This window comes from Sapajus apella, unplaced genomic scaffold, assembly GCF_009761245.1.
Source record: "Sapajus apella isolate SASKATOON/1434 unplaced genomic scaffold, GSC_monkey_1.0 scaffold8, whole genome shotgun sequence".
In the NCBI taxonomy this organism is placed as follows: Eukaryota; Metazoa; Chordata; class Mammalia; order Primates; family Cebidae; genus Sapajus; species Sapajus apella.
Window position 1 is genome coordinate 14,509,510 of NW_022436948.1, and position 27,315 is coordinate 14,536,824.

Sequence of the window (27,315 nt, forward strand, 5' to 3'; positions counted from 1 at the left end):
TGTGTGTGTGTGTGTGTGTGTGTGTGTGTGTGTGTGTGTGTGTGTGTTTACATTCTCATTCTGTCTCTTTCTGCCACTCAGTCACTCACACTCACATATACCGTATATGGAACATAGATCTCTTTGGAAATCTCCATTTCACTTTATTTTTACCATTGTCCTGATGACCATGAATACTCAATGCATACGGGAAGGCAAAGAATTTTGTGATTTGCCAGTTGAACATATGCATTGCTGGAGGAGGGGAATTTCCATCTGACCTCTAGAGCGGCAGATTGTATACTTGTGTTGTGTGTTTGTTATCTGTAATTTCATGTACTTGCTTAAGTGCGAGAAGCTTTGTGTACTTTTGGCTCCTTCTCAAAAATTGCTGTATGAGTAACATGGTTTTAGTCTCTCCAACTTGACACCCACTTAAAATGTACTGCACCTTAGCACATTTGCTGTGGAATTAAATGTTAAGTCTCAGGTTCCAGAAACTGCTTTGTAAAACCTTAGCTGTGCTGTTCTCTTGCTGTGTCAGCTGTACCCTTCAATTGCATTCAGAGCTATAATTCAGTCAGAGGCGTTTGTATTCTTTATAAATAGATTAGCATCATCATTCAGATAATTAGGGGTAGATTTACATTTTTAAAGAAGTCTTAAACCAATTTCTGGAGTTATTAAAACTGGCATCCTGATTTGTTCTGCTAATTACAGCTCAGCTCTTGGTCTCCCTGGCTACCACCTCTCCATACAGCTATTAAATCCTGTTTTTTCAGTCGTGGTGGGACAAAGTGCTGTGTTGAATAAACTTACAAAAGGTTTTCAGTTTGTGACTTCAGATCTGTTTTTCGGAGACCTGGACACCAGTTTTTAACTTAGCCAAATCTCAGTTCACCTATTCCGCACAACCAAAAACAAACACAAAAAACTAGGATAGAAATTCTTCTTTATTTCCTTCTTTATCATCCATTGAGGACACATTTTTATGAAGGGAACTTGTGATGTCATTGAGGTCCCATCTGTATTAATACTAAGCCCTGAGCATCAAAGTGGCTCCCTCCTCTTACTGTACGTTGCTACATTTTGGAGAAAATAATGTTGCTTTCTCCCTAAAACTTGTATGCTTTCATTATTTCCTTCAAAGCCATTGGATGCAATCTCCCTGAGAAGGTTACTGTTTTACTCTTCCATAATTGATCTTCAGACCCTCTAATTTCCTTCCTCTCAATGTCTGCGATGTGTGTGTACTTTTCTTGCAGGGGGCAGACTATTAAAATTTGGCCAGCTGAAGATGGGGATGGAAGAGTTAGTTACTCTTTTAGGTTTTTTGGTCAGTGGTTTTAAAGAAGAACATTTAAGTCCATACATTCAACTCTCTGTTCCTTTGTTTGGTTTTTGCCTGTTTTGTCAGTGATGCAAGTCAGGGTGTTTCTGTATGCTCCTGCAGCTTCTCTTTTCTGTGAGGGGTTTTATTTCCATCAGAACAAGTCACGCGAGCCTGTTGGGTGTCTGTTGCTGTTTGTCGCTTTAGCTACTGTGGACGATCCCGGGCGGGGAGTTTTGCAGTCCAATTCATTAGGCACTCCTTATTTTCGTTCCCTCCTCTCCTTGTCATTTGACCCCTGGGATTTTTTGTCTCCTTGGGGTTGAAACATTCTTCAATTTAGTCTTTGTCCAGAATTTATTTTTCTTCTTTTCAGTGGGGGAGGAGGAAGGAGGAGGTGTGAGGGTAACGGGGCCTGGGTCGGGGAGATGGGAGCTGTGATTGAAGTAGCATTCACTGAGAGAGCTTCCCATAATGCTGAGTGATTTGCGGTAATTAACTGAAGGGTCCCCGCTGTACTCTTTGAATGAAGGTTATCATTGTTCTTGTTTGCACAGATGAGCAGAATGATAGAGTAATCAGGTTCAGGCCACAAAGGGAGGCATTGTCTGGGCAAAGATCATTGAGAAACTCTTGAGCTCTTGTCCAGCAGTCCTTCTGTCAGCCTTTTTTTCTAAATCCCTTTGCTCATTTTGAGTCATTATTGTGTTGAGGCAGTGGTTACTTTTGCAGTTTACAAGGCCCCGAGCAATGGAGAAGAGTGCTTTAAGAAACTTAAGCAAAGTGTTTGTTAAACAGACTAAACTAACTAGTCAGCTGGTAACTGAGAATGTGTAAATGTGTATGGATGTATGAGTTTCTCTTTCATGATCTTTTTGTCCGGAAATTGTAAAACGAAGAGTTACCTTTTCATTGTTGCTGCCGTGTTATATAGGATGTGCTTTTGCTTTGTGGTATTATCTGTTTATTTGTTCAAGCAACAAACATATATGTAAGTGCCTGGGATTTGTCGGTTTTATCCTTGTGACTAGGATTATAGTGAACAGCACAGACAGCCTGTCCTCTTGGAGCTTATAGTCTTGTGGGAGAGATGGGTGAGAAATAAGTGAACAATTAACTAGACACGGGGAGTACAGGCATTGCTGCGTCTATAAAGAAAACAAATGCTAATATATGTCAGCGTATTTATATGGCTGCCTGTATATGTGTGTCGCTATTAATGGCTGGACTTATTTATAAATAAGACCGTATGACCATGAGGCCAAATGGACATCTTTTTCCTCTAGAATTTAAAAATTTTAACAGTATTTTTTTCAGTGTTGTGAGCATATGTGTGTCGGCATGTTATAATTTATTCCTTTTACAACCTTTGTTTACCTTTAACTCAGAAAGTGATGAAAATAGAGAACATTTGTATGTATTTTATGGTATGTTTGTCTTGTGATTTTGTTCCCTGTGACACTTCCAGTGTAATCTTAGATTAAGAGCTTTCAAGTAAAAATTTCCACCAGTGTCTTGGATGCCACATTTTCTATGCCCTGGTCCGGGCTGGCGGCAGCTGTTGTTTTAATGTGCTAAGCTGAGAAAATGCAAAATGCAAAACCTCTCAGCTCCCTCATCTTCCTATTTTCGTTTGGGTCCAGAAACCTTCCCTCTAATACCCTTGTAGAGAAGCTGTTTTGATTCCTGTTTTTAATGTACAAAGGGGTCCCCCACCCATGGGGCTTCTGCGGTGTTTACACTGTCAATACTGAAGCCCCAGAGAGGCTGGCGATCCAACCAGCACGTGGACTCCTGGGAGACCCCACATGTTACCCACACTGCATCACCACCCGAGTTGCTGCCAGTTGGCATCTGCCACACTGGGAGTTGCCTGTGTGGGAACCTACAAGTAGGTTCCAATACATTCACCTCTGGCAACAGAAGAGTGGGTGGAGAAGCTTCATTTCAAGTCAGACTCGCTCTCCCTCCTGCCACTCCCGTTTTTGAAAGTCGAAAGTCGAGTCCGTGGGTGGCCTGTGGAGACCTCCTCAGGCAGAATTTCCCTTAAGTTCCGGGGACTTTGCTTGCCACCTGGAGGATAAAGTTCAAGCCTGAGTGTTTCGCCTGGGAGGACTTTCTGGAGTCCTCGTGGAGATTGTCCTTGAGCGGTTATCATCATGGTGACAGATTTACATTCAGGGCGTTCCCTTGTGAAATGCTTCTCTGGGTTGCTGGCACATTGTAGTATCTCAACAGGGTTTAGCTTCGGTTTAACAAAAAAATACGAGTTTTCTTTCCCATTTACCTGAACACAGGACATGTAAGTGATGCAAGTCTGGTAAAGTACCTTCATCTTCAGTAAGCCAAGTCCCTTTTGTCTTGTTATTCTGCCATCCTTGAAAAGGCTTCTGGGCTAGGCGTGTTAGCTCACCCCTATAATCCCAGCACTTTGAGAGGCCCAGGTGGGCGGATCACCTGAGTTCAGGAGTTGGAGACCAGTTGGCCAACACGGTGAAACCCTGTTTCTAATAAAAATACAAAAATTAGCTGGGCATCGTGGCAGGTGCCTGTAATCCCAGCTACTAGGGAGGCTGAGACGGGAGAATCGCTTGAACCTGGGAGACTGAGATTGCAGTGAGCCAAGATCACAAAAGCGAAACCCCATCTCAAAAAAAAAAAGGAAAAAGAGAGAGAAAAAAAAGGAAAGGCTGCTGTAGGAACATCCCAGACCACCACACAGACCTTCCTTTCATCAGGAAAAAGAAAAGCCAAGGATAGCAGAAAGCCCACTCCTATTGAGCACGATTCCTGGAAGCTGCAAATAGTTTTTTTGCTTATATGCCATTGACCTGAACTGAAGCCCAATCCATGCCCTACTGCAAGGAAAATAAGTCACCTTGGACTTACTGGCTACATGCTCACTTATATTTGAGATTCACTGCCCCTCCTGCCCCCTTTTTTTGAGACAGAGTCTTGCTCTGTCACCCAGGCTAGAGTGCAGTGGCATGATCTTGGCTCACTGCAACCTCCACCTCCTGGGTTCAAGCAATTCTCCTGTCTCAACCTTCCAAATAGCTGGGATTACTGGTGCCTGCCACCACACACGTCTAATTTTTGTATTTTTCAGTAAAGACGGGGTTTCACCATGTTGGCCAGGCTGGTCTCGAACTCCTCACCTCAGGTGATCTGCCTGCCTTTGCCTCCCAAAGTGCTAAAATTACAGGCGGGAGCCACCCAAGCTGGCCTACATTTGAGATTTTTCTGACTAAGATGGAATAGAGAATGGACATTGGGGGCCAACAATCACTTGCCTGATTTTAAAATGTGATTTTATATATTCCAAGAAAACAAAATAGTAGAGATTGGTAATTTTAGATTTAATCTGAAAACCCAGGAACCAAAATCTGCTGTTTTTCCACTGTTGTTGCTGACACTTGGGCACCATTTTTCAATAGAATGCAGAAACAGCTCTGCAGCAATTGGAGAGAAAGCCTGGCTCATTTCCCTTGCTGCTGTAGTTCAAGCCTGTGACCAGAAGGGCCTGTCATTTTTGGAAACAGAACATACATGTTTTATTCCTATATTATGTCATTTTACTGATGATTTCAAACAAGGATCGAATTTGCCAGCCTTTCATTTCCGTTCTGAATTCATGAAGGGCTCTCAAAGTCCCAATATGCTTGGGTCATGGATTGAATACTTTGGACGTTGGGGTCAGGGTTGGCTGGCATGATGGAGGAGGGGTTTCCAAAGGGTGGGACTTACTAGGGACCTCAGGGCACAGGTGGGTGGTCCTGACGCATCTCCCTGTGGCTGCTTGTCCTTGCCATCCTCAGGTTGCAGCACGCACTGGCGAAACTGGAGTGAGAAGACGTACTCAGGCCATGTCTAGATCTGCAAGCAAGCGAAGGAGCAGGTTTTCTTCTCTTTGGGGTCTGGATACTACCTCCAAAAAGAAGCAGGGACGCCCAAGCATCAACCAGGTAGGTCCAGAGCAGATGACAAGCAAGCCTGCACAGATTGCTTCTGTGGCCACCTCGGTTTGGGATGTGTGTGTTTTTTTATTGAGACTGAGTGTTGTTTAAAATCAGTAGTTGACACAAAGAAGCTGTCTGTGCTAGACACTTGGTAGATAATGCATCCCCATAACATTGAACTCTGCTATTAGTCTGTCACTAAGCTCCCGTTTTCCACCTGCATCCTTTCCAAACCCTGGTTAATTACAGACCTACCCAAAGAGCACAATTCACCCTGAGTCTTCAGGACAGAGCAGGGCTCTGCGATGAAGCCAAGTGGGCACCTGAATGCAGAGTCCTTTCTTTTTTTTTTTTTTTTTGAGATGGAGTCTTGTTCTGTTGCCCAGGCTGGAGTGCAGTGGCACGATCTCAGCTCACTGCAACTTCCACCTCCTGGGTTCAAGTGATTCTCCTGCCTTAGCTTCCCAAGTAGCTGGGACTACAGGCACAAATTACCATGCCCAGCTAATTTTTTGTGTGTTTTTAGTAGAGACACATTTCATTGTGTTAGCCAGGATGGTCTCGATCTCCTGACTTTGTGATCCACCCTCCTTGGCCTCCCAAAGTTCTGGGATTACAGGTGTGAGCCACTGTACCCGGCTAATTTTTGTATTTTTGGTAGAGACAGGTTTCACCATGTTGGCTAGACTGGTCTTGAACTCCTGACCTCGTGATCCACCTGCTTCAGCCTCCCCAAGTGCCAGGATTACAGGCGTGAGCCACTGGGCCCAGCCGTGTAGAGTCTTTTTAAGTCTTTATGCTGGATGAAAGGCAGCCTCTAGGGAAATCCGGTTGTTTCTGTGCCCTTGACTTTTTGGGGTTGGCATTAAATGGGCAGATCCCTCTGCCTACTGGAATGAGGAGACAGGAATCCAAGAGCGCTCGCCCACTGCCACAACCCCCTTCTGCTCAGGTCCAGGGCTGGAAAGGTATGTCCATGAGGGCACAACCTAGCCTGGTGCCATGATGGGTCACCGCTGACCATGTGAAGCCCCTGGTTCTTCCCCATTAATTTGACTTCTTCACTCGCCAAGGCCAGCCTCCTGCTGGAGTTACTTCTGCGAAGCTCATTCTCTGTTGTTATTGCCATCCTTAGCGTTTGGCTTTGAGAAATGAGTATTTCCAGAACTGCTTGTTTAGATTTTAGGGGCTAAAGGAACATGAGCATCTGTAGTCTTTTGGAAGAAGAATGTGCAGTTCATGGGCTGGAAAGTCAGGCCTTAAGCATTTTGGAGGCCATGACTACAACTGCTATGACCTATTCACCCTGTGCCCTTATGCAAAGTGAGAAGATGTCATTGACTGACTTGATAGAATGATCTCTCCTTGTTTGCTCTGACAGTTCCAGCCATTAATTTACTTAAGAAATGAACGTTAGAAAAGAGATTAACCCTGAAAGCTGATGCACTGAGTCCCTTAGCTGACTACCATACTCATTGGAGAATTTTTATTTTTGAGATGGAGTCTCACTCTGTCGCCCAGGATGAAGGCTCACTGCACCCTCCGCCTCCCAGGTTCAAGCAATTCTCCTGCCTCAGCTCCTGAGTAACTGGGATTACAGGCGCACGTCACTATGCCCAGCTAATTATTTTTGTATTTTTAGTAGAGACGGGGTTTCACCATGTTGGCCAGGCTGGTCTCGCACACCTGACCTCAAGTGGTCTGTCCACTTTGGTCTCCCAAGTGCTGGGATTATAGAGGTGGGCTACCATGCCCGCTCGATACTCTGTTTTAATGTGGTATTTCTCTATACTTGATGGAACCTGGAGAGACCAGATGAGCAAATGATAAGCGAGTGTGAGACTGAAGCAGTTTTGCAGCTTGTCCTGTGATCTTTTGGAAGAGTAGGACATCGAGCTTGCTTCCATGGGTTTTGCTTTCATGTAAATCTAAAGGAAAAACTGTGGAGGAGAGTCAGCATTTCTTCAGAAAAATCACGTAGACTTGATGGTTCTCAATTAAGACCTGCAAAAGGAAGACGTGAATGAGCAGCATTTCTCTTCTTTTGGGAGGCGGTGGTGTCATCGTGTATATATCTTCTGCTCTTAGAGATGGCTCAGCCCACTGCTTCAGCACTTCACAGATCAGACTTGTTTTCTAGCAAAACACTTTGTTCATGTGCTTCTGCCTGATTGGCACCAGGTTATGTTAAAGCCCATTTCTTCTTTTGTTTTTCTACTTTTTTTTTTTTTTTTTTTTTTGAGACAGAGTCTTGCCCTGTCTCCAGGCTAGAGTGTAGTGGTGCAATCTCACTACAGCCTCCACTTCCCAGGTTCAAACGATTCTCCTGCCTCAGCCTCCCGAGTAGCTGCAACTACAGGCGTGCACCACCATGCCCAGCTAATTTTTGTATTTTTAGTAGAGATGGGGTTTCACCATGTTGGCCTGGATGGTCTCCATCTCTTGATCTTGGGATCCACCCACCTCAGCCTCCCAAAGGTGGATGACAGGCGTGAGCCACAGCACCCAGCGTTACATCCCATTTCTCCTGAAACATATGACTAAATTTAAATGAATTCAAGAGGCTGTTTTAACATTTTTCTAAAATCAAAGCACAATGTAATGTCTTAGAAACAATTCTTGTAATTTTTTTCTTAAAGTATGAGTTTTTAAGAACCTTTTGCTTAACCATAAATGTACCAGTAGAAATTTGCTCATTAATTCTGTAATTTGAAATGGACAAAAATTTTTTTTTGGCCAGGCGTGGTGGCTCATGCCTGTAATTCTAGCACTTTAGGAGCCCAAGGTGGGGGATTGTTCGAGGCCAGGAGTTTGAGACCAGCCTGGGCAACATAGCAACAACCTATCTCTACCAAAAAAAATTTAACGCATTGTATGTTTTTGTATGTTTTATTTGCGTGGAGGAAAGGCTTTTTCTTAATTGTGTACATTATCCTGACATTACTTGCTTGTTTTAGGGATAATCATAAAATTCCCCACGTCCGTGAGTTTCAGTACCTAGTGGCATTGCTACCCTCTTCTAATTTTCGTGATATTTTTAAGTTGGCAGGACTGATTACATTTCAAAGAAGAGACAATTTTCTATGTTTTAAATTAAAAAAAAAAAAAAAAACCTATGTTGCCATGTTGAGGTAAAAAAAACTGTAATCTTCATACATTCTACTGAAAAAAGTATTACAAAGCAAGAAGAATTTTAGTTACAAGTCTCGGATTGGTTATATGAGGCTATAGGAGACATGCTTCCTTGTAAGTTTATCTAGTTCATTGCTTTTTCTTTTATTTATTCTTTTTTTCTTTATTTTTTTTTTTTTTTTTGAGGCAAGGTCTCGGTCTGTTGCCCAGGCTGGAGTACAGTGGAGTGATCTCAGCTCGCTGCAGCCTTGACCTCCAGGGCTCAAGTGATCCTCCCACCTCAGCTTCCTGAGTAGCTGGGACAGCAGGCACATGCCACTATGCATGACCAATTTTCAGGGTTTTTTTGTAGAGCCAGGGTCTCACTCTGTTGCGCAAACTGGTCTCGAACTCCTGAGCTTGAGTGATCCTCCTGCCTCAGCCTCCCTAAGTACTAGGATTACAGACTTGAGCCACCACGTCTAGCCTAATGTCTTTCATTCTTTCCTGCTTTTGAGACAAGGTCTCCCTCTGTTGCCCAGATTGTAATACAGTGACGTGATCTTGGCTCACTGCAACCTCTGCTTCCCGGGCTTAGGTGATCCTCCCACCTTAACCTCTAAAGTACCTGGGACTACAGGTGCGCACCAACATGCCTGGCTAATTTAATGTAATTCTTTTTTTTTTTTTTTTGAGATGTCACCAGGCTTGAGTGCAATGGCGCCGTCTTGCCTTACTGCAACCTCTACCTCCTGGGTTCAAGCAATTCTCCTGCCTCAGCCTCCCTAGTAGCTGGGATTATAGGCGCATGCCACCACACCCAGCTAATTTTTTTTATTTTTAGTAGAAATGGGGTTTCACCATGTGGGGCAGGATGGTTTTGAACTCCTGACCTCGTGATCTACCCTCCTAGGCATGCCAGAGTGCTGGAATTACAGGCATGAGCCACCACACCCAGCATTGTAATTCTTTTTTTTTTTTTTTTTCTGTAAAGACAAGGTCTCACCATATTGCCCAGGCTGGTCTCGAACTCCTAGGCTCAAGCAGTCCTGCCGCCTCAGCTTCCCGAAGACCTAGAGATTATAGGTGTGAACCACCATGCCCAGCCTATTTTCTTTAAGTGGAGATGAATTATCCAGATTTGAAAGCAAACTTTTTTTATTTTTCCCACTGTCAAAGACGTAGTAGGGAAGTGATCTAGATACAGGGATGTGTTTTTCAAGGTCTGTGCCCATAAATTATTTCACCTGCTTTGGGATTTGATGTAGGAGCATCTGAACATGTGTGTAAGGTTTTGTCATAGCCATGTCCACTTCCTTCCCCCTTCCTAGGTTTCATTTGCCCTGTTGCCCAGATTCCTTTTTAAGATGATACTTTTGTATGTGCAGGTGTTTGGAGAGGGAACCGAGGCTGTAAAGAAATCGTTAGAGGGAATATTTGATGACATTGTTCCAGATGGCAAGGTAAAAATAAACCTGTGTTTTCTTTTCTAAAAGTACCACAAGTGCATCAACATATACATAGTGCAGTGTTTTCTTGGGCTACTAAAATTAAGTAAACTCAATATTAAAAACTGAAATTATCAGTTATTTAAAGTTATGTAATAAGTCAACAAGAGATGGAAAATCATTTTATATTTAAAACTGAGTGGTAATGAGAACATTCTCCTGCTGACATAACAGTTCCCTTACTTACCGTTTGATGTGATGTGTGAATTTCTTTCTTTCTCTCTCTCTCTTTTTTTTTTTGAGACGGAGTTTCACTCCTGTTGCCCAGCTGGAGTGCAATGGCGCGATCTCAGCTCATTGTAACTTCTGCCTTCTGGGTTCAAGCAATTCTCCTGCCTCAGCCTCCTGAGTAGCTGGGATTACAGGCATGCGCCACCATGCCCGACTAATTTTGTATTTGTAGTAGAGATGGGGTTTCTTCATTTTGGTCAGGCTGGTCTTGAACTCCCGACCTCAGGTGATCCACCCACCTCGGCCTCCCAACCAGCCCTGATGTGTGAATTTCTAACTAGAATGTAAGAGGAAATGTGGATTCTGAATTGCTGAATATTTTGTGCCATTGTCAATTTCTTTTCATGTACAACTTCTCTTCCTAAGAGGTGTGCTCTTAGTACACTCCCTCTCTACCCACACATGCTGTTTTGCTCCCATTAATTCCAAAGAACTGTTCCAATAGTGTATTCTTTAAAACAACAACAACAAAAACACATTTGCCTCCCAAGTCAAATATTCAATTAAAGATTCACAGACTTGGTTCAGCCTTGTGCTTGGATTTAATAGAGCCTTTCAAACTGCTCTGATTGAAAATCTGTAAAAATACTGATTGTTTTTTTTTCTTGGCCGCTTTTTCAGCATCTAAGGAAATAAACATCTCTGGTTTTCAAGACTCTCGTAGTGATACTGGGATCCTGTTTTGTAGGGGAGAGGGGTTGGGTTGATGTTGATAATGTGACCTTGGTGTGATCCTCTGGTTCTCGGGCTCAGAATCAATATGACAGAATTCAGCCCTCTGAATTCTGTTGCCATGCAACCAAACAGTGTCCATCATCAGCAACTCAGCCCCATGTTCTCGATGGAGCTGAGCTTCAGAAACCAGAGTGCAATCGGGAATTCTGCTGTTGGAGGGGAAGGAAAGAGTGGTGGCCATGGGAAGGCACTTTCTTTCCTTCATACCCCAGCTACTCATGAATGATGCTATCCTGGATATTAAAGGCCGCTGTCCTTGGAAATACTTATCCATGGCCACTGTCTGAGTGTCTGTCTCCGATGACATTTGAAGAAATTCAGTTGTTGGACCTACGTGCAATCCAAGCATAGTTTTCGATGTTAACTGGGTCATTTCTGAGGTTGACCAATTCATCCTGCACACTATTGTTAGTCCACATTTAATGCTGAGATATCTTCTACGAGCCACAGAACTTGGAAACTGTAAAAGTTTTTCCAGTGGATTTCTGTGTACCCTTTTTGGTTTTCCATTTTTCCAGGATCCTTTTTTCTCCCACATCCAGGCTAGAATGCCTTGTTTCAAAGAGGTTAGATGCAAAACTTGGGTTGATCCAATGCTAAGGGGCATTTGTTTAATGTGGCATGCTGGAACAGACTTGGAAGATTCCAATTATAGTTAATGGGATTTAGGCATGTTGATTGCTTTTTGACAGTTCCTTCCCTGGGGTCCAGCTTATCTGCTAAAGCAACTATGTTCAAAGGCAGGGCTGAAATTATCTTCCACAGTTGGGTTTAGTTTAGTGGCTTTTACTAAAACGTTTCCCCATTCTCAAATCCTGTTCTTCTTATGAATAGAGGTTATGTTGCTACCTCTCAGCCTTCATTGGGAAATTCGTTTCTTTTTATAATTTGCAGATACCAGCCTTGTTCTTCGTGATCTGTAGATGCATATTTACCAACTAATGTCTTGGTTATAAATCAGTAATGAAGGCATATTACTTAACATGTATTGGTCATCAGTATTAGGTTTACATTGCTGAAATCTAACATTCTTTCCTTGCTTATTTCACGGGGCTCCTAACATTGCATCAATCTAAGGATGTCTTCTGCGTCATCTGCTTCGCTTGCTTAGGTTTAGCCCAGCTGTGAGGGAGGGCATAGGACTCTTCTCCCACATTCACAAACTTCATTCCACTCCCTGGTCCTCAGGCAGAGTGATGGAGAGGATACAGTGATGGCAGCCAAGGAGGCTTGTTTTTGCCACATTGTGCCATGAGGTGATCTGTGAAGTTCTTTGAACTCTATCTGGAAAATGGAACTGTCTCTGTCCTGGGTTGTGCTGAAGGTCCAAGGAGAGCACAAAAATGATGCTGTCTACAAATATAAATATGTAGCGCTAGAACATTGCCTTTTTGACAAAAAAATTTCTAGGGGCTTTATCATGGTTTTGAACTATAAGTTCCCATGGCAAATACGCTTGCTGTAGGAATTCCCTGTTTAAAAGTTGAAATGAGTTTGTAGAGGAAATAAGAGCCATAAAGCTGAGCTAAATGGGTGACTTCCTCCCTCCCTCCCTCCCTCCCTCCCTCCTTCTCTCCTTTCCTTCCTTCTTTCCTTCCCTCCCTCTTCCCTTCCTTCCCTCCTTCCCTCCTTCCTTCCCACTAATTCATGCCACGACCACCTATGGATGTTGTAGACCACGTGTGAAGCCTGCCCCACAGCTGAGGTTAGAAATCTTCCCATTGCACCATAAATCTGCTTTCTCAGTAGTTTCTCTCTCCAAGGATTCCCCTGCCTCTGCCTCGGCCCTGGGTGCAGTCTGGGAATCTAGGGTTGTCAGAGCTCCACTGCGGCTATGCTGCTAACCTTATTTCTTTTTATAGAGGGAGAAAGAAGTGGTCTTACCTAGCGTTCACCAGCACAACCCTGACTGCGACATTTGGGTCCACGAGTATTTCACTCCGTCCTGGTTCTGTCTGCCCAATAATCAGCCTGCCCTGACGGTTGTCCGGCCCGGGGACACTGCACGGGATACCCTGGAGCTGATTTGCAAGGTATGGAGCTGCTTTGGGTTTTTTTCCAAGAAGAGCAGAATGAGGTGTAGGAATCTTCAAAGGCACATGTGGAAACCCTGAGTCCTGGAATGGGAAGGTGCTTAAAACACACCTCCCTTTCATTTCAGAGTAGCATTGCATTCCTTTGTGGTAACATTCGTAATTATATTAGTGAATGCTTCACCTTTGGGAGGAGAGGGACTCTTTTTTTTTTTGAGACGGAGTTTCGCTCTTGTTACCCAAGCTGGAGTGCAATGGCGCGATCTCGGCTCACCACAACCTCTGCCTCCTGGGTTCGGGCAATTCTCCTGCCTCAGCCTCCTGAGTAGCTGGGATTACAGGCACGCGCCGCCATGCCCAGCTAATTTTTTGTAGTTTTAGTAGAGACGGGGTTTCACCATGTTGACCAGGATGGTCTCGATCTCTTGACCTCGTGATCCACCCGCCTCGGCCTCCCTAAGTGCTGGGATTACAGGCGTGAGCCACCGCGCCCGGCCTGAGGGACTCTTCTAAGTAGCATCTTTCAATGTGCATGTTTGATAGATTTCTAATGCACATATCATGTGCTCATTGCAAACCTTTTAGAAAATCTAGGTGAAGAACACAAACAGCAAGTTTTTCACTAATCGTTCACTTTTATTCACAAAATCAAAAAATAACCATTGCAAACATTTTGGCGTTTGACCATTCATTCTTTTTTCCACACACATACACATACATGGGTTCAGTGGCATCATACTATGAGTACTATTTTGTCACCTGCTCTTTAATCAGTAACCAATACACTATGGATATGTCTAGAATAGGGGAAAATGGAAGCAAATACAAGTGACCTCCATTGGTGGGAAACTCCTCTTCTTGTGAACACAGAATTAGCCTTTTTAAAAAAAAAAAAAAAAAAAATGACAAATGACTGAGCTCCTTTTCTCTACTTTCCCCTTAAGCCATAGAAGAAATGCCTTCATCTTTTTCAAAGTGAAGCTGGTTTCATTTTTCCCTCTGAAGGGCAGCCAGGTGCGTGGCCTGGAGTGAGGGGATAGAGAGGAAAGAGCTTTCCTTGCGTGCCTATTTTTATTTTTACGTAATGAATTGCATTAATAGTTCTATGTAGGCCGGGCGCGGTGGCTCAAGCCTGTAATCCCAGCACTGTGGGAGGCCGAGGCAGGTGGATCACGAGGTCAAGAGATCGAGACCATCCTGGTCAACATGGTGAAACCCTGTCTCTACTAAAAATACAAAAAATTAGCTGGGCATGGTGGCGCGTGCCTGTAATCCCAGCTCCTCGGGAGGCTGAGGCAGGAGAACTGCCTGAACCCAGGAGGCGGAGGTTGCGGTGAGCCGAGATCGCGCCAAAAATAGTTCTATGTAGTAGTCATACCATGTCTGAGCCTGAGAAAGAGCTCAGAGTTTACCATTTTACAGATGGAGGAAGTGAAGCTCAGTGGGCCTTAGCTGCTTGCCAGAACTCACATCACAGTCAGTTGCAAAGGAGAGGCTGAACCCACATCTGGCTTCTCTATAGCTGAGTGCATCCCGCAGTGCTGGGTGTCCACAAAAACTCTCAGAACTGGGTCAGTCTTCAGGAAGGACAATCAGTAAGGCTCAGAAGGATCTCGAATATATTCTTAGGGGAGTGAATTGGTCTTCTTTGGGGCTGCTAAAAAAAAAAAACAGTGGAGGCCAGGGGCAGTGGCTCACGCCTGTAATCCCAGCACTGGGAGGCTGAGGTGGGCGAATCGTGAGATCAGGAGATTGAGACCATCCTGGCTGATGCAGTAAAACCCTGTCTCTACTAAAAATAGAAAAAAAAAAAAAATTAGCTGGGCATGGTAGCATATGCCTGTAGTCCCAGCTACTCAGGAGGCCGAGGCAGGAGAATCACTTGAACCCAGGAGGTGGAGGTTGCAGTGAGCCAAGATTGCACCATTGCACTCCAGCCTGGGTGACAGAGCGAGTCTGTCTCAAAAAAAAAAAAAAAAAAAAAAGTGGAAAGCTTTTCTATCACAATTTTATCCTAGAAGAAGTTGGATGGATAAAATGACATTTTCAAGACCTCATCATTCAACACAATGTTTGTAAATACTGAATGACTTTCACTACCTCTGCCAGTACCTCAACTTTGTAGTTCTACAGGGTGCTTTTTAAAGCAAAAACATGACTCTTCATGTGAATCAGGGAAATGGAACAGTCCAGCTCAAATTAGCCTCTTACAGTGTCTTCCATATGTGGAGGAAAAACAGAAGAATCACTTGTTTCAGGCCATAACCAAAGACAGCCCTGACGTGGATGTTAAAATAAATGATATCACCTTATGTGCTTTGAATCCTATATGTGTGAGGGTTCTAGCTTTTGGAGATAATGGTATCTCTTTTCACAATGTTTTCATGTTAATTACTTAACAAAATTGGTCTGTTGAGGATTTCTGCATTCCTTTATTTATAGATTAGCACAATTCTTTAGAGACCCATTAATATTCTGCAGAGCTGGAGCGTTATTGTCAGATCTGCAGCTGAAGGTGTTAAAAGTAGGACTTTCTGGTTCCAGAGGAATAACATGGCTTTGGAGCATCCTGTGCGCATTCGCTCTAAACTCAATCAGGAATTGAAGGTTAAGCCAGAGTTTTCCAGTAACCATTGATTAGCAGAAAATTGATCAATGAGTGAAGCAATGAGTGACTGGCCCAATTTTAGATATGTTTCAAGCTTTTGCTTTGGAAGAAACTAGGGGAATGAAGAATGATATTGTCATTGCTGCTTAGAGACCATATCTAGATAATATAGTGGACCCCTTCCCCTTTAAGATGTTTATTTCTGTCACTTGAAAGGTTTCTGATGACATCGTTATGGTACAAATCCCTTTGTCTAACATTAAAGGGTAGTCCTGCCCAATTTTCCCTGGATCTTCAGTTCTTTTTCCCAAGACATAGAAATAAAAGCAAAGACAATGTGGTGTGGAACAAGCTTCTATCTCATGAGTTTATGCCAGGCACGATGGCTCACATCTGTAGTCCCAGCACTTTGGGAGGCTGAGATGGGCAGATCACTTGAGTCCAGGAGTTCAAAACCAGCCTGGCCAACATGGCAAAACCTCACCCCTACTGAAAATACACACACGAAGAAAAAAAATCTCATGAGTTTAAAAGTGGAAGGCGTGTATGTGCATTTCAGGAATTCATGGGCTTTGGAAAAGCACCCATGTAGAGAAAGTGATATGGTATTTCAGGGCCAGGTGCCTGCTAGGGCTTGCTTCGTCCTTGGAAAACACCTTATTGTAATTAGTGGACCTGATTTTATTTTATTTTATTATTTTTTGAGACAGAGTCTTGCTCTTTTGCCAGGCTGGAGTGCAGTGGCACAATTTCAGCTCACTGCAACCTCCGCCTCCCAGATACAAACAATTCCCCTGCCTCAGCCTCCTAAGTAGCTGGGACTACAGGTGCACACCACCATGCCTGGCTAATTTTTTATATTTTAGTAGATGGGGTTTCATTATGGCCAGGATGGTCTCGATATCCTGACCTCATGATCTGCCCACCTCGGCCTCCCAAAGTGCTGGGATTATAGGAGTGAGCCACCGCTCCCGGCCTTGATTTTATTCTTAAGAGGGAAGGAGATAATAGAGAAAACAGTTCCCCATGTTATTAGCAATCTGATATAATGACTTTTTTTTCCCCATTGAAAACAAAGATGATTGTAAGAATGCCTGTCTTTGGTTTCATTATTGTTCTCAATGTTTGGTGAAGATGCTTTCTCTAATATTTAATAATCTGTTTCTTCTGTCTCTTGCATTCAGCTCATTCTTTCCTATTCTATCTGATCCACATCATTTCACATCAGTTTGCCATCTGCCATCTGAGCACCAGTCAAGTTCTGGTATAGTGCATGTTTCAAGATCTTCATTTCATATACAATTCATGTCAGAGACGTTACTGGAATGATTGTTGCTAAATATAGCAGTTAACCATGTTGGCCTGTAGGTTTTGGATATATTCTGATCGTTACAACTACAAAAATAATTGCAACATATTTTCATTCATTTATACCTACTGATATTATTCACATGACCTTGTGTCAGTTTTATTTCATACTTTTACTATGTCAGCTATGGCTTTGGATATGCCAATAACCATTGGTGTTTAAAGCAATAAAAGGTTACTTTGAAGGGGAGGGAAGTATCTTTAGAAATTCTACAATAGCACTTCGTGTGTGTGTATGTGTATTCATATTTCTGTCTGCAGTGACTGCATGTTTGTATTTCTGTATACAGTAATTGCATGTTTATATGTCTCCTAGCAGTTTGACTGACATGGAAGAATATGAAGAGAAATAGAAGAGCAAAACATAATGGATTAGGAGATCTCAGGCAGTAAATTCTCAGACATGTTATCTATTTTAATTGGTGCAAACTGTTTACTGAAAATATCTACATTGTGTTTTGCTGTTTCATCCTTTGAAATAGAGTAAGATGCTAATTTTAAAAATTATGCCAACTAAACTAAAAATTGTTGTACCATAATACTTATGGTATAATTTGTGGCCGCATTGCCTCAAAATGAATCAAATGCTAACTCAGTACATGTACATTGGAAAACAAATTTATACCATTTAAATTTTTTCCTAACTGAATTTTCCTTGAATGTTTTACGAGTCTGAGGTTTCTTTTGAATTTTCACTTGAATGTTTTATGTCTAAAGCAAAGCCACACATTTAGAATTACTGTGTTTAAATATTCATTAACATTTGAAATTCTTTTGCACAAAGATGTATTGTGAACATGGTTAGTTGTTTGACTTGCTTTGATAATGACTAAGAGATATCTCAGGAGCATAAAATTCTTCTTGATAGTTCTGATGATCTGATTTAATTAATTCATTAGGATTTTCTTTTATGTTAGACCAGCCATGATTAACAAGGGCTCGTAATTCAGAAACTTTTACCAAAATAATCCAATGTCCTGTTTTGACAGTAACTATTTACTGACCAAAATAAGGGTTCTTAGGTTACAACTAAGACCATTGTAATTTTTATGTTTGCTGCTTGTGCTGATTTTTATTTTTTAAAGTTATCAAGACATTATTGTAACTTAAAGAAGTTGAAAAATATGGGTGGAGACAAGAATCTTTTTTTCCTTTTATGTATTTATTTACTTTTTTGAGACAGGGTCTCACTCTGTCCCCCAGGCTGAAGTACAGTGGCACAGTCATGATTCACTGCATCCTTGACCTCCCAGGCTCAAGCAATATCCTCCCGCCTCAATTTCCCAAGTAGCTGGGACTACAGGCGTACCCCACCATGCCTGGCTAATTTTTGTATTTTTGATAGAGACAGGGTTTCACCATCTTACCCAGGCTAGCCTCAAACTCCTGGGCTCAAGCTGCTCACCCGCATTGGCCTCCCAAAGTGATGGGATTACAGGGATGAGCCACCATGCCCAGCGAAGGATCATTCTTTTTACCATTGCTATATTTATCGTTCTTTAGTTCTCTGCAATACATTATGCAATTTAGATGAGGTGCCTTGACATTCTCTGCATGTATTTATAAATGTTTTCAGCACTGTAGCATTTGGGGGATGATGGAGCCCCCCCATAGTCCACGCCAGAACTTCCTTAGGCTATTTGTGCCTGAGAGTGGACTGTCTCTCACATTGAGGTTTCAGGAACCAGAATCTTCTTAGGTGAGGTTGCTATTTTGGTCTGATTTCTGGAAGACAGTCTGTTTCAGTGGTAGTCTCATTAAGGAGTGCCACAAAGTGTTTATTAATGATGATGATAAGGTTTCCAAGCGGATTTGTTCCTCTTACAAAGAACACATGAAATTTCATTTCTTTCCCTTCCACCTCAGTCGGAAACAGATGGTGAACCAAAATGTTTGCTTCTAATTAAAGATTTCAGTGAGGACCCAGGTAGGTGGGAGGCATTTGCAGCTTCGATCTCTCTTAGGAAAACTTTTCTTGCTCATCGCATCACCTTAATACTAATATTTTGTTGCTATTTGTCCTGATGATTCTCCGACAGTAGGTAGCACCCTTTAAAAGTCCCTGTTTTATGTTTCCCTGGGCTTTCGCATCCACCCTTATTATCTTTGACATCAACAATTGTGAGTCTGTCGGACCTTGAGCTTCTGGTCTCAAATATAAGCAGTGAAATGACAAAAGCCAGGTGCGCCGGGACGTGTTCGGTGAATGGCATCCGTGTCCGGCACAGCAGGCTGCAAACTATCCTGTTACTCTGGAGAGGAGAAAGGTTGGGGTTCCCAAGAATCACTGATGGAAAATTTTATCCTTCTGCTCTGTGTTCAAAGCGAACTCATTTCCACTTTCTGGAAATGTGCTTTTGCAGGAATGCAGGTTGCCTGTCCTGCATGTATGTATGTATGTTTTATTTATTTATTTATTTATTTATTTATTTATTTATTTTTGAGACAGAGTCTCCCCCTGTCGCCCAGAGTGTGGTGGCGCGACCTTGGCTCACTGCAACCTCCGCTTCCCGGGTTCAGGCATTTCTCTGCCTCAGCCTCCCGAATAGCTGGGATTACAGGCACCCACCGCCATGCCCGGCTAATTTTTTGTATTTTTAGTAGAGAATGGGTTTCTTCATCTTGGCCAGGCTGATATTGAACTCCTGATCTCATGATTTACCTGCCTCGGTCTCCCAAAGTGCTGGGATTACAGGCGTGAGCCATGGCGCCTGGCCTGCACGTATGTATGTATTTAAGATGCTAATCCACTGCTGCCTCACCTCCTACATCTACATAGCTCTCACCTGCAGCTGCAGACGCTCCTGAAGACTGCATTTAGATTGTATTAATTTCTGTATTCTCAGTGCTACGCATGGTGTCTGGCGTATCTAAGAGTTTGTTAGATGTAATTTAATATATATTACTGGAATAGTTATTGGCATACTGTTAGTTTGGCTTTAGAAATTTTTTTTTGAGGGTGGGGTACATAGAGTACTGAACCAGTTAAAAATTAATTTTATTTATTTTGAAGGAATTCTCACCCAGAGCTTTGAATGTGAAGAGGTTTTATATCTATCTTGTGAAAAACTTCCAGTTTTAAAGTAGGGAACAATGTAATACATCCTCATGTATCTGTCACCTAGAATCTGTAGTGATCAAATCCAGTTTTATCTATTCACTTGCTCATTTGCACCCCCAACTCTTATTTATTTTGGAAGCAAATTCCAGACATGATATCATTTCTATCTGTTAGCACTTTAGCATCTATCTCTAAAAGATAAGGACGCTTTAAAAAATCGCTTGTTTTAAACATTTTCTCTCCAGCAATGTATTTTCATGTTGCTATGTAATTTTCAAAGAGCATTTTCCTTTTTCCCTGTACCCTCTTGATGTCTACTGAGAATGATTTATAAAACCATGCGGCTATTAGTACTTATTCCTCAAAATTAATTCAAGGATTACTTTTTAGACAGAAAAAAAAAAAATCTATTGTCCCATCCTGGACCAAAGAAGAAGCCTTGGAAATTTCAATTTTAGAAGTGTTTTCGTTGAGCAAGTCATTGAGTGTGTTTCCATCACTGGACACATGCCTATTAGCACTGCCCCCAGAGGGAGTCTCATTTGGGGAGTATATAAATAAGACTGAAATCCAAAAGCCTTGTCTTCACACTGACTCGCTTGCAAATGAACTGTTAACAACTGTCCCACTGTCCCCATGTGGTTGAAAAAACAGCTTTGCCCAGGCGCACCATTTTTCTCATTGTAAATCCAGTCTTTTCTTGCCTTTCTTGTTATTCTGTTCTTTAATCACCTATGTATGAAGTTATGTTTAAGTACCTTTTTGATCTGATGTATTTTGTTGAAAGTTTACCAGTGTTAGACAGCACAGTGAATCAAATAAGACGTGAAGATGGGACTCAGTTGTTTAAATCCTAAGATATCCTTGGAATGTTACCAATGTGTTCAATGAACATTATTTTAAAAGTTTGTGTTCACAATGTGAACGTTTTAAGAAGTGTAGAAACCTTATACCCCCTTTTAGTATCAAATCTCTATTGGGCTGGGCACGGTGGCTCATGCCTGTAATCCCAGCACTTCGGGAGGGCGAGGCATGTGAATCACCGGAGATAAGGAGTTCGAGACCAACCTGGTTAACATGGTGAAACCCTGTCTCCACTAAAAATACAAAAATCAGCTGGGCATGGTGGTGGGTACATGTAATCCTAGCTACTCGGGAGGCTGAGGCAGGAGAATCGCTTGAACCCAGGAGGCGGAGGTTGCGGTGAGCCAAGATTGCACTACTGTACTCCATGTTCGGTGACAAGAGCGAAACTCCGTCTCAAAAAAAAAAAAATCTCTGTTGGTCGTGGGAATGCATTATATGTTGGTGGAGAACTAATTATGCCTATTTATTATTGAACAGGCATTTTCTTTTTTTTTTTTTTTTTTTGTCCCCAGACACATCAACTGGATCATTCTGCTCATTACCTGCGCCTGAAATTTTTAATAGAAAACAAAATGCAGCACTATGTCCCACAGCCCGAGGAAGACATCTATGAGCTGGTAATGTCAACGACTGTTGTCCAAACACATTTTGTGGGAGATTGTTTTCAAATTCTTGTGTTAATTGTAGTTGGTGGAGTAGAACAACGAGTTCAAAAATAAATGAGCTTCAGTCAGAACCCTTAAGTTGGTGGAGATGGCCTTAGTTAGCTCAGTATTTCCAGAGTGGAATGGCCACCTTCGTTTATGCAAGAAGCAGTGTGATGCTATCGTGAAATATCAAAATCTGGAACTATCTCTTAGAATTTTAGTCATCATTATAATACTAGCTTCCCTTACGCTGACAATCTTTTATTTTATTTTAGTATTTTATTTTGTTGTTCAGAGACAGGATCTTGTCTGTCACCCAGGCTGGAGTACAGTGGGATGATCATAGCTCACTGCAACCTTAAACTACTGGGCTTAAGTGATTCTCCTGTGCCAGCCTCCTGAGTAACTGGAACCGCAGGCATGCATCACCATGGCTGACGAACTTTTATTTTTTATTTTTATTTTTGTAGAGACGGGATCTTCCTTTGTTGCCCAGGCTGGTCTTGAACTCCTGGGCTCAAGTGATCCTCCCACCTCAGCCTCCCAAAGCGCTGGAATTACAGGCATGAGTCATTGCGCACAGCTAGTCTTTTATTTAAAGTTGGTGACTTAAAGATCAGCTGGCTGTGGTTATGGAAAACAGTGCTAATTCTAATTTTGTGTGACATCATAGACATGTTGAAACTGCTGGGTCAAATCCTGTTGGGTGAAAAAAGCTGCCATCTACTTCCTAGTCTTTTGGAACTGTATTTATATACCTTCTTGGGGACATTTACATATATTTGAGATTGAACATGCTTATGGGACTTGGGTTCCGAATCAGACCTGCTTACTAATCACATGGAACTGGCCAAGAAAAAAACATGAGAGGCTAATACGTAATTTCTAGGAATTTACAAAGATTAGCGATAATACGCTTACTTGGTAAATTACAATGGTTATTATTGCAATAAGCCAGTGAGACGCTCTTTGCTCTTTAGCAGAGTGCTGCATTGTCAGTCCAGGAAAGAAACATTTTGGGAGTGAGGCGCCTCTATTTTGGAGTTCCTTATACTTAGTCATCCCTCTGGGGGCTCTGCTTGCCATGGATGTGTGAATAACAGTGACTTCAGAGTTTCACCACAGAAAGCGGAACTCAACATTTAAACCTGAGTATTATTCTTTTTTTGGAAAAGGGAAGCATGATTTAAAAATGAGTAGGAAAGTGTGTTTTTAGTCAACTTTATTGAGGCATACTTTGCATTTAATAAAACCCACGCCAACTTTAAGGATGCAATCCAATGAGTTTTGACAAATGTATACAGTCTTGTTTCCACTGCTACAATCACGCTTTGGAACATTTCTGTTATCCTAAAAAGTTACCTCATGCCCCTTTAAGGGCTTTTAAGGAAATACAAGAGGGGGTGTGCTGTTGTAACACTTTTAGCGTTATGCAATACAAGATGATCAAAATAATGAGCCTTTTTCAACTATCACTTAAATCAGTAACTGTTCTGTGTTCAGTATATTTAACAGAGAGGGCTGATGTATTCTTTCTGTGGCCTGGGGAAAAGGCTGATCTTGGTGCTTTATGAATAGAGGAAAGAAAACCCTTTTATCTTACTTAAAAAAGGGAAGTGCTTTCCTGCTAACACTGGAAGAGTTATTAGATTATACGTTTTGCATCTTGGGGTTAATGAATATTTTGCATCCTGAATTATGCGGATCATATCTAACCAGTTTCCATGTTCCTCGTATTTTACACATAAGTGGTGTAGGGACTTCAGACATAGGTTTTGAAATTATTTGGACTCTTTTTTTGTTTTTTGAGCTAGAGTCTCGCTCTGTCGCCTGGCTGGAATGCAGTGATGCGATCTCAGCTCACTGTAACCTCTGCCTCCCAGATTTAAGCAATTCTCCTGCCTCAGCCTCTCAAGTAGCTGGGACTACAGGCACGTGCTACCATGCCCGGCTAATTTTTGTGCTTTTAGGAGAGATGGGGTTTCTCCATGTTGGCCAGGATGGTCTCGATCTCTTGACCTTGCGGTCCACCCTCCTCGGCCTCCCATAGTGCTGGGATTACAGACGTGAGCCATTGCGCCTGGCCACTCGTTCATTATTTTTAAGCCTTGGCCATTGTGTGGTCTCCTCCAACATAGGACACTAAGGTGTGCCACACTTAGTCTGTTTGGATCTACAGTTTTTGTATGCATACAGCTATATATGTATTTTGAAAGAATGTAAAGTACAGAGAGACCATGGTATTATTTCTTGGCCTGTTGTAAAAGGTCTCCAGGCCATGGATCTCTAAGGATGCAAATGCCATACTCTTGCAATACCTCTGTTTTGACCAAGGTTCTTAACTGTTTTGTCCTTTAGATACTCTTGGTAGCCTGGTGGAGCCTCCAGACCCCTTCTCAGAATGATATTTTCAATTGCATAACATAGAATATGTAGGCTTACCTGTGCCCTACACATATTGAAATAGTTCTCAAAAATATTTTTTAAATTATAGATAATATATGTTCTTATTTATTAGCTCATTAAATTATAAGACTTAATAGCTAGACGTAGACCTAACAGCCAGCCCATTAAATTACAAGACCTAGCAGTAGGCGTAACAGCTACCACTGTTCTGAAGTAGCAATGAGCACAAATAATATTTTGAGACATGAACAGCAGCTAAAACATGATATGAAAATAACTGTGCTATTTGTGACGGAGTCACAGGCACTGCTACCATTATTACGTTTGTTGCCTACATTAATTTATGATAAAAGGAAATGCTGATTTTTCAGTTTAAGGTTTACAAATATGAAGATATCACTGTTTTTCATCATCCACATTCACAGACCACTTAAACTCGATTCATGGATCCCTGGTTTTGCATCTCTGCGTTAGGCCATTAAGCGGATGTAGTGTCATTCTGAGACAGGGGTTTCTGAACAGCATTCCTGGATGCTTTTTGAGAGTCTGCAGGTATTCAGTGTCTTGTCCCTTACTGAATAAGCATCAGACCACACACAGTTAATTGGTTTCCCTAGCTCACCTCCATTTTGATTTTGATGGACATGGAAAGCTTTCAAGTGTTGCAAGCCTCCTTAGAAATGACACATTCATGTACGACTCTCCCAAAATATCTCATTCTGTGCCATTGTTTTGTCATTCTTTAGTGGTAAGACCAATAGTTATTAGCAAAAGTATGTGCTATATTTTTTTAAAGATCTTTTTGGAGGGTCTAGTGTGTTTATTTTGGCGGTCAGGGGATTCTCTTGCTTATTAATAATCAGGAAGAGTTAGCCACTGATTTCCCTGCTTTGCTGGTTGTGTTTTTAATATAAGTGACATCTGTTTGACTATTTTTTCCTGATGACTTGTTTGTTGGGTCTAGTCCACAGAACGATCGATTGTAGTCTGTGGAAGCTCTTTTCAAAAACCCACACTAAATGCATTTCTAAAAAGTGGCAGGTAGAAATAAAGTTTGCGGAAACACTGGTCAATTTTTTCACTCATCCAGCAAATATTTTTTATTTTATTTTTTTGAAATACAGTCTCATTCTGTCGCCTAGGCTGGAGTGCAGTGACATGATCTTGGCTCACTGTAATCTCTGCCTCTTGGGTTCAAACGATAATCCTGCAACCTCCCAAGTAGCTGGGATTACAGGTGCCCATCACCACACCCAGCTATCATCTAGCAAATACTTACTTAGCATTTGTATGCCTGGCACCGTTCTAGCTGTAGAACAGCTGGCACTGGGGATACACCAAAACAATTCTGCTCCTGGTGGAACCTGTATTCAAGTTTGCAGAAACAGATAAAAATACATGCGAATGTGTAACATGTCAGGGAATGTTCAAAGCCTGGAAAGGCAAGAGGCTGGGGCAAGTCGAGAGAGGGAGATGGCGCAACTGCAGCAGGTCTTATTGCTTTTTTATTTTATTTTGTGGGTTTTGTTTAAGATGTGATGTTTGAACAGGGAGGTGTGTGAAGTGAGGGTGTAGACTCATAGAGGTATTTTGCAGACAGGTGTTTGGCTGGCCAGGCACCGTGGCTCACACACCTGTAATCCCAAAATCCCAGCACTTTGGGAGGCTGAGACAGGCGGATCCCCTGAGGTCAGGTGTTCAAGACCAGCCCGGCCAACATGGTGAAACCCTGTCTCTACTAAAAATACAAAAATCAGCCAGGCATGGCGACACATGCCTGCAGTTCCACAGGAGAATCGCTTGAACTCAGGAGGTGGAGGTTGCAGGGAGCTGAGATCGCACCACTGCATTTCAGCCTGGGCAGCCAAGCGAGACTCTGTCTCAGAAAATGAAAAAAAGTGTTCTAGGCTGAGACAACAAAGCTGGCTAAGGCCCAGGCAGCTGGAGGGTGGCCATGATGATGGTGGGTGGCTTAACAGGTGTGTGAGGAGGATGGGTGGGGAGGGTGGGAAACGGGGGATCCAGGAGATGAGGGAGGGAGAGAAAAAGGACAGGCCATGTAGATTTTAAGTGCCATAGGAAACCCCAGAGAGAAAGGGCATTGTTTGACATCTGTTTTGAAAGGCTCACTGTGGCAGGTGAGTGGCCCACAGGGTACGAGAAGATGAGCAGGCAGGGGCCCTAAGGCGGCTGTAGGGAGCCATTGTCACGCAAGAGCCCGATGGTGGCTCAGACCAAGCCATCCAAAGGAGACAGAGAAGGAAATGATCATGATTCTGTGAGAACTCAAGAGCCTAGGTAAAAAAGCAATTTGTTACTTAAAATCTGATGATCTCATCCAGTTTTTGAAAATGGAAAGTTGCAACATTATTGATTTAATAAAAGAAAGGGGATATGTGAGATATTTCGTTGTTAAATGCATTTATGTATAAAACTACTGAATTTCAAAATTTCTAGTTCCAAATATTGTGGTTGTATTTTTATATTTTAAAGGACAAATCCTTCTTGAAATTTCATCTAGTTTATTTTAGTGGTGTTCACTAAACCTGGCTTTAGTGTAACCAGCCTAAGGATGTGTGGCCAGGGGTCCTGTCTATATGATACTGAATTATTGTCTGAGACCAGCAGAAGACACAGCAACGTTCACACTAATTCCAAAGAAAACTAGGAAAAAGTATTATGAAAAAACAGGAAAGATTATGCGCAAAGCTCTATTCCGACTAGATCCTGTGGAAATGATTAGAACACACAGTTATATACTGCCACCTGGAGGAAGAGTTTGGCTCTTAAAGTTTTGCAATATAATGCTCCTACTAAGTTGAAGTGAATATAGTTGATAACGTTTCATTGAGCATTCTGTGGTGTTATATATTGTAAACCTTATTGAATTTAATAATTTAGTATTTAGAGCTTGGGTGGCTATTTTCTGAATGAAAAAGTAGTATAACTGATTTCTTCTTTTTTTTTTTTTTTTTTTGAGACAGAGTCTCACTCTGTTGCCTAGGCTGGAGTGCAGTGGTGCAATCTTGGTTCACTGCAACCTCCATCTCTCTGGTTCAAGCAATTCCCCTGCCTCAGCCTTCTGAGTAGCTTGGATTACAGGCATGTGCCACCATGCCCAGCCTTTTTTTTTTTTTTTTTTTTGTATTTTTTAGTAGAGACAATGTTTCACTGTGTTGGCCAGACTGGTCTCGAACTCCTGACCTCAGGAAATCCGCCCACCTTGGCCTCCCAAAGTGCTGGGATTACAGGCATCAGCCACCGTGCTGGGCCAACTGATTTATTCTAATTTGTAAATTTATTTGTATGAAACATTTCTAAGGTATGACACCAAAACCATATCCAGTTACACCCTTGACATATTGCATTTGGTAGAAGTTGCATCAAATTAAGGTGTTGAAGAGGATCCAAGCTGTCCTGTCCTCGTTCCTGTCCCCCACACTCCTTGGCATTCTGGTACAGCAAACTGTTT

At 42.2% G+C, this 27,315-nt stretch overlaps 1 protein-coding gene across 3 annotated transcripts in view; it reads left to right on the plus strand.

The window, feature by feature from the left end:
- The window catches only part of TIAM1 (TIAM Rac1 associated GEF 1), a 448,677-nt gene that overhangs the window by 336,167 nt on the left and 85,195 nt on the right, over nt 1-27,315 (plus strand). For all 3 annotated transcript variants that reach the window (XM_032277050.1, XM_032277051.1, XM_032277049.1), the window contains 4 exons: nt 5,128-5,274; nt 9,768-9,842; nt 12,716-12,886; nt 21,303-21,407. In XM_032277050.1, the coding sequence (XP_032132941.1) occupies nt 5,128-5,274; nt 9,768-9,842; nt 12,716-12,886; nt 21,303-21,407 (498 nt within the window). The remainder of the gene's footprint in view (nt 1-5,127; nt 5,275-9,767; nt 9,843-12,715; nt 12,887-21,302; nt 21,408-27,315) is intronic.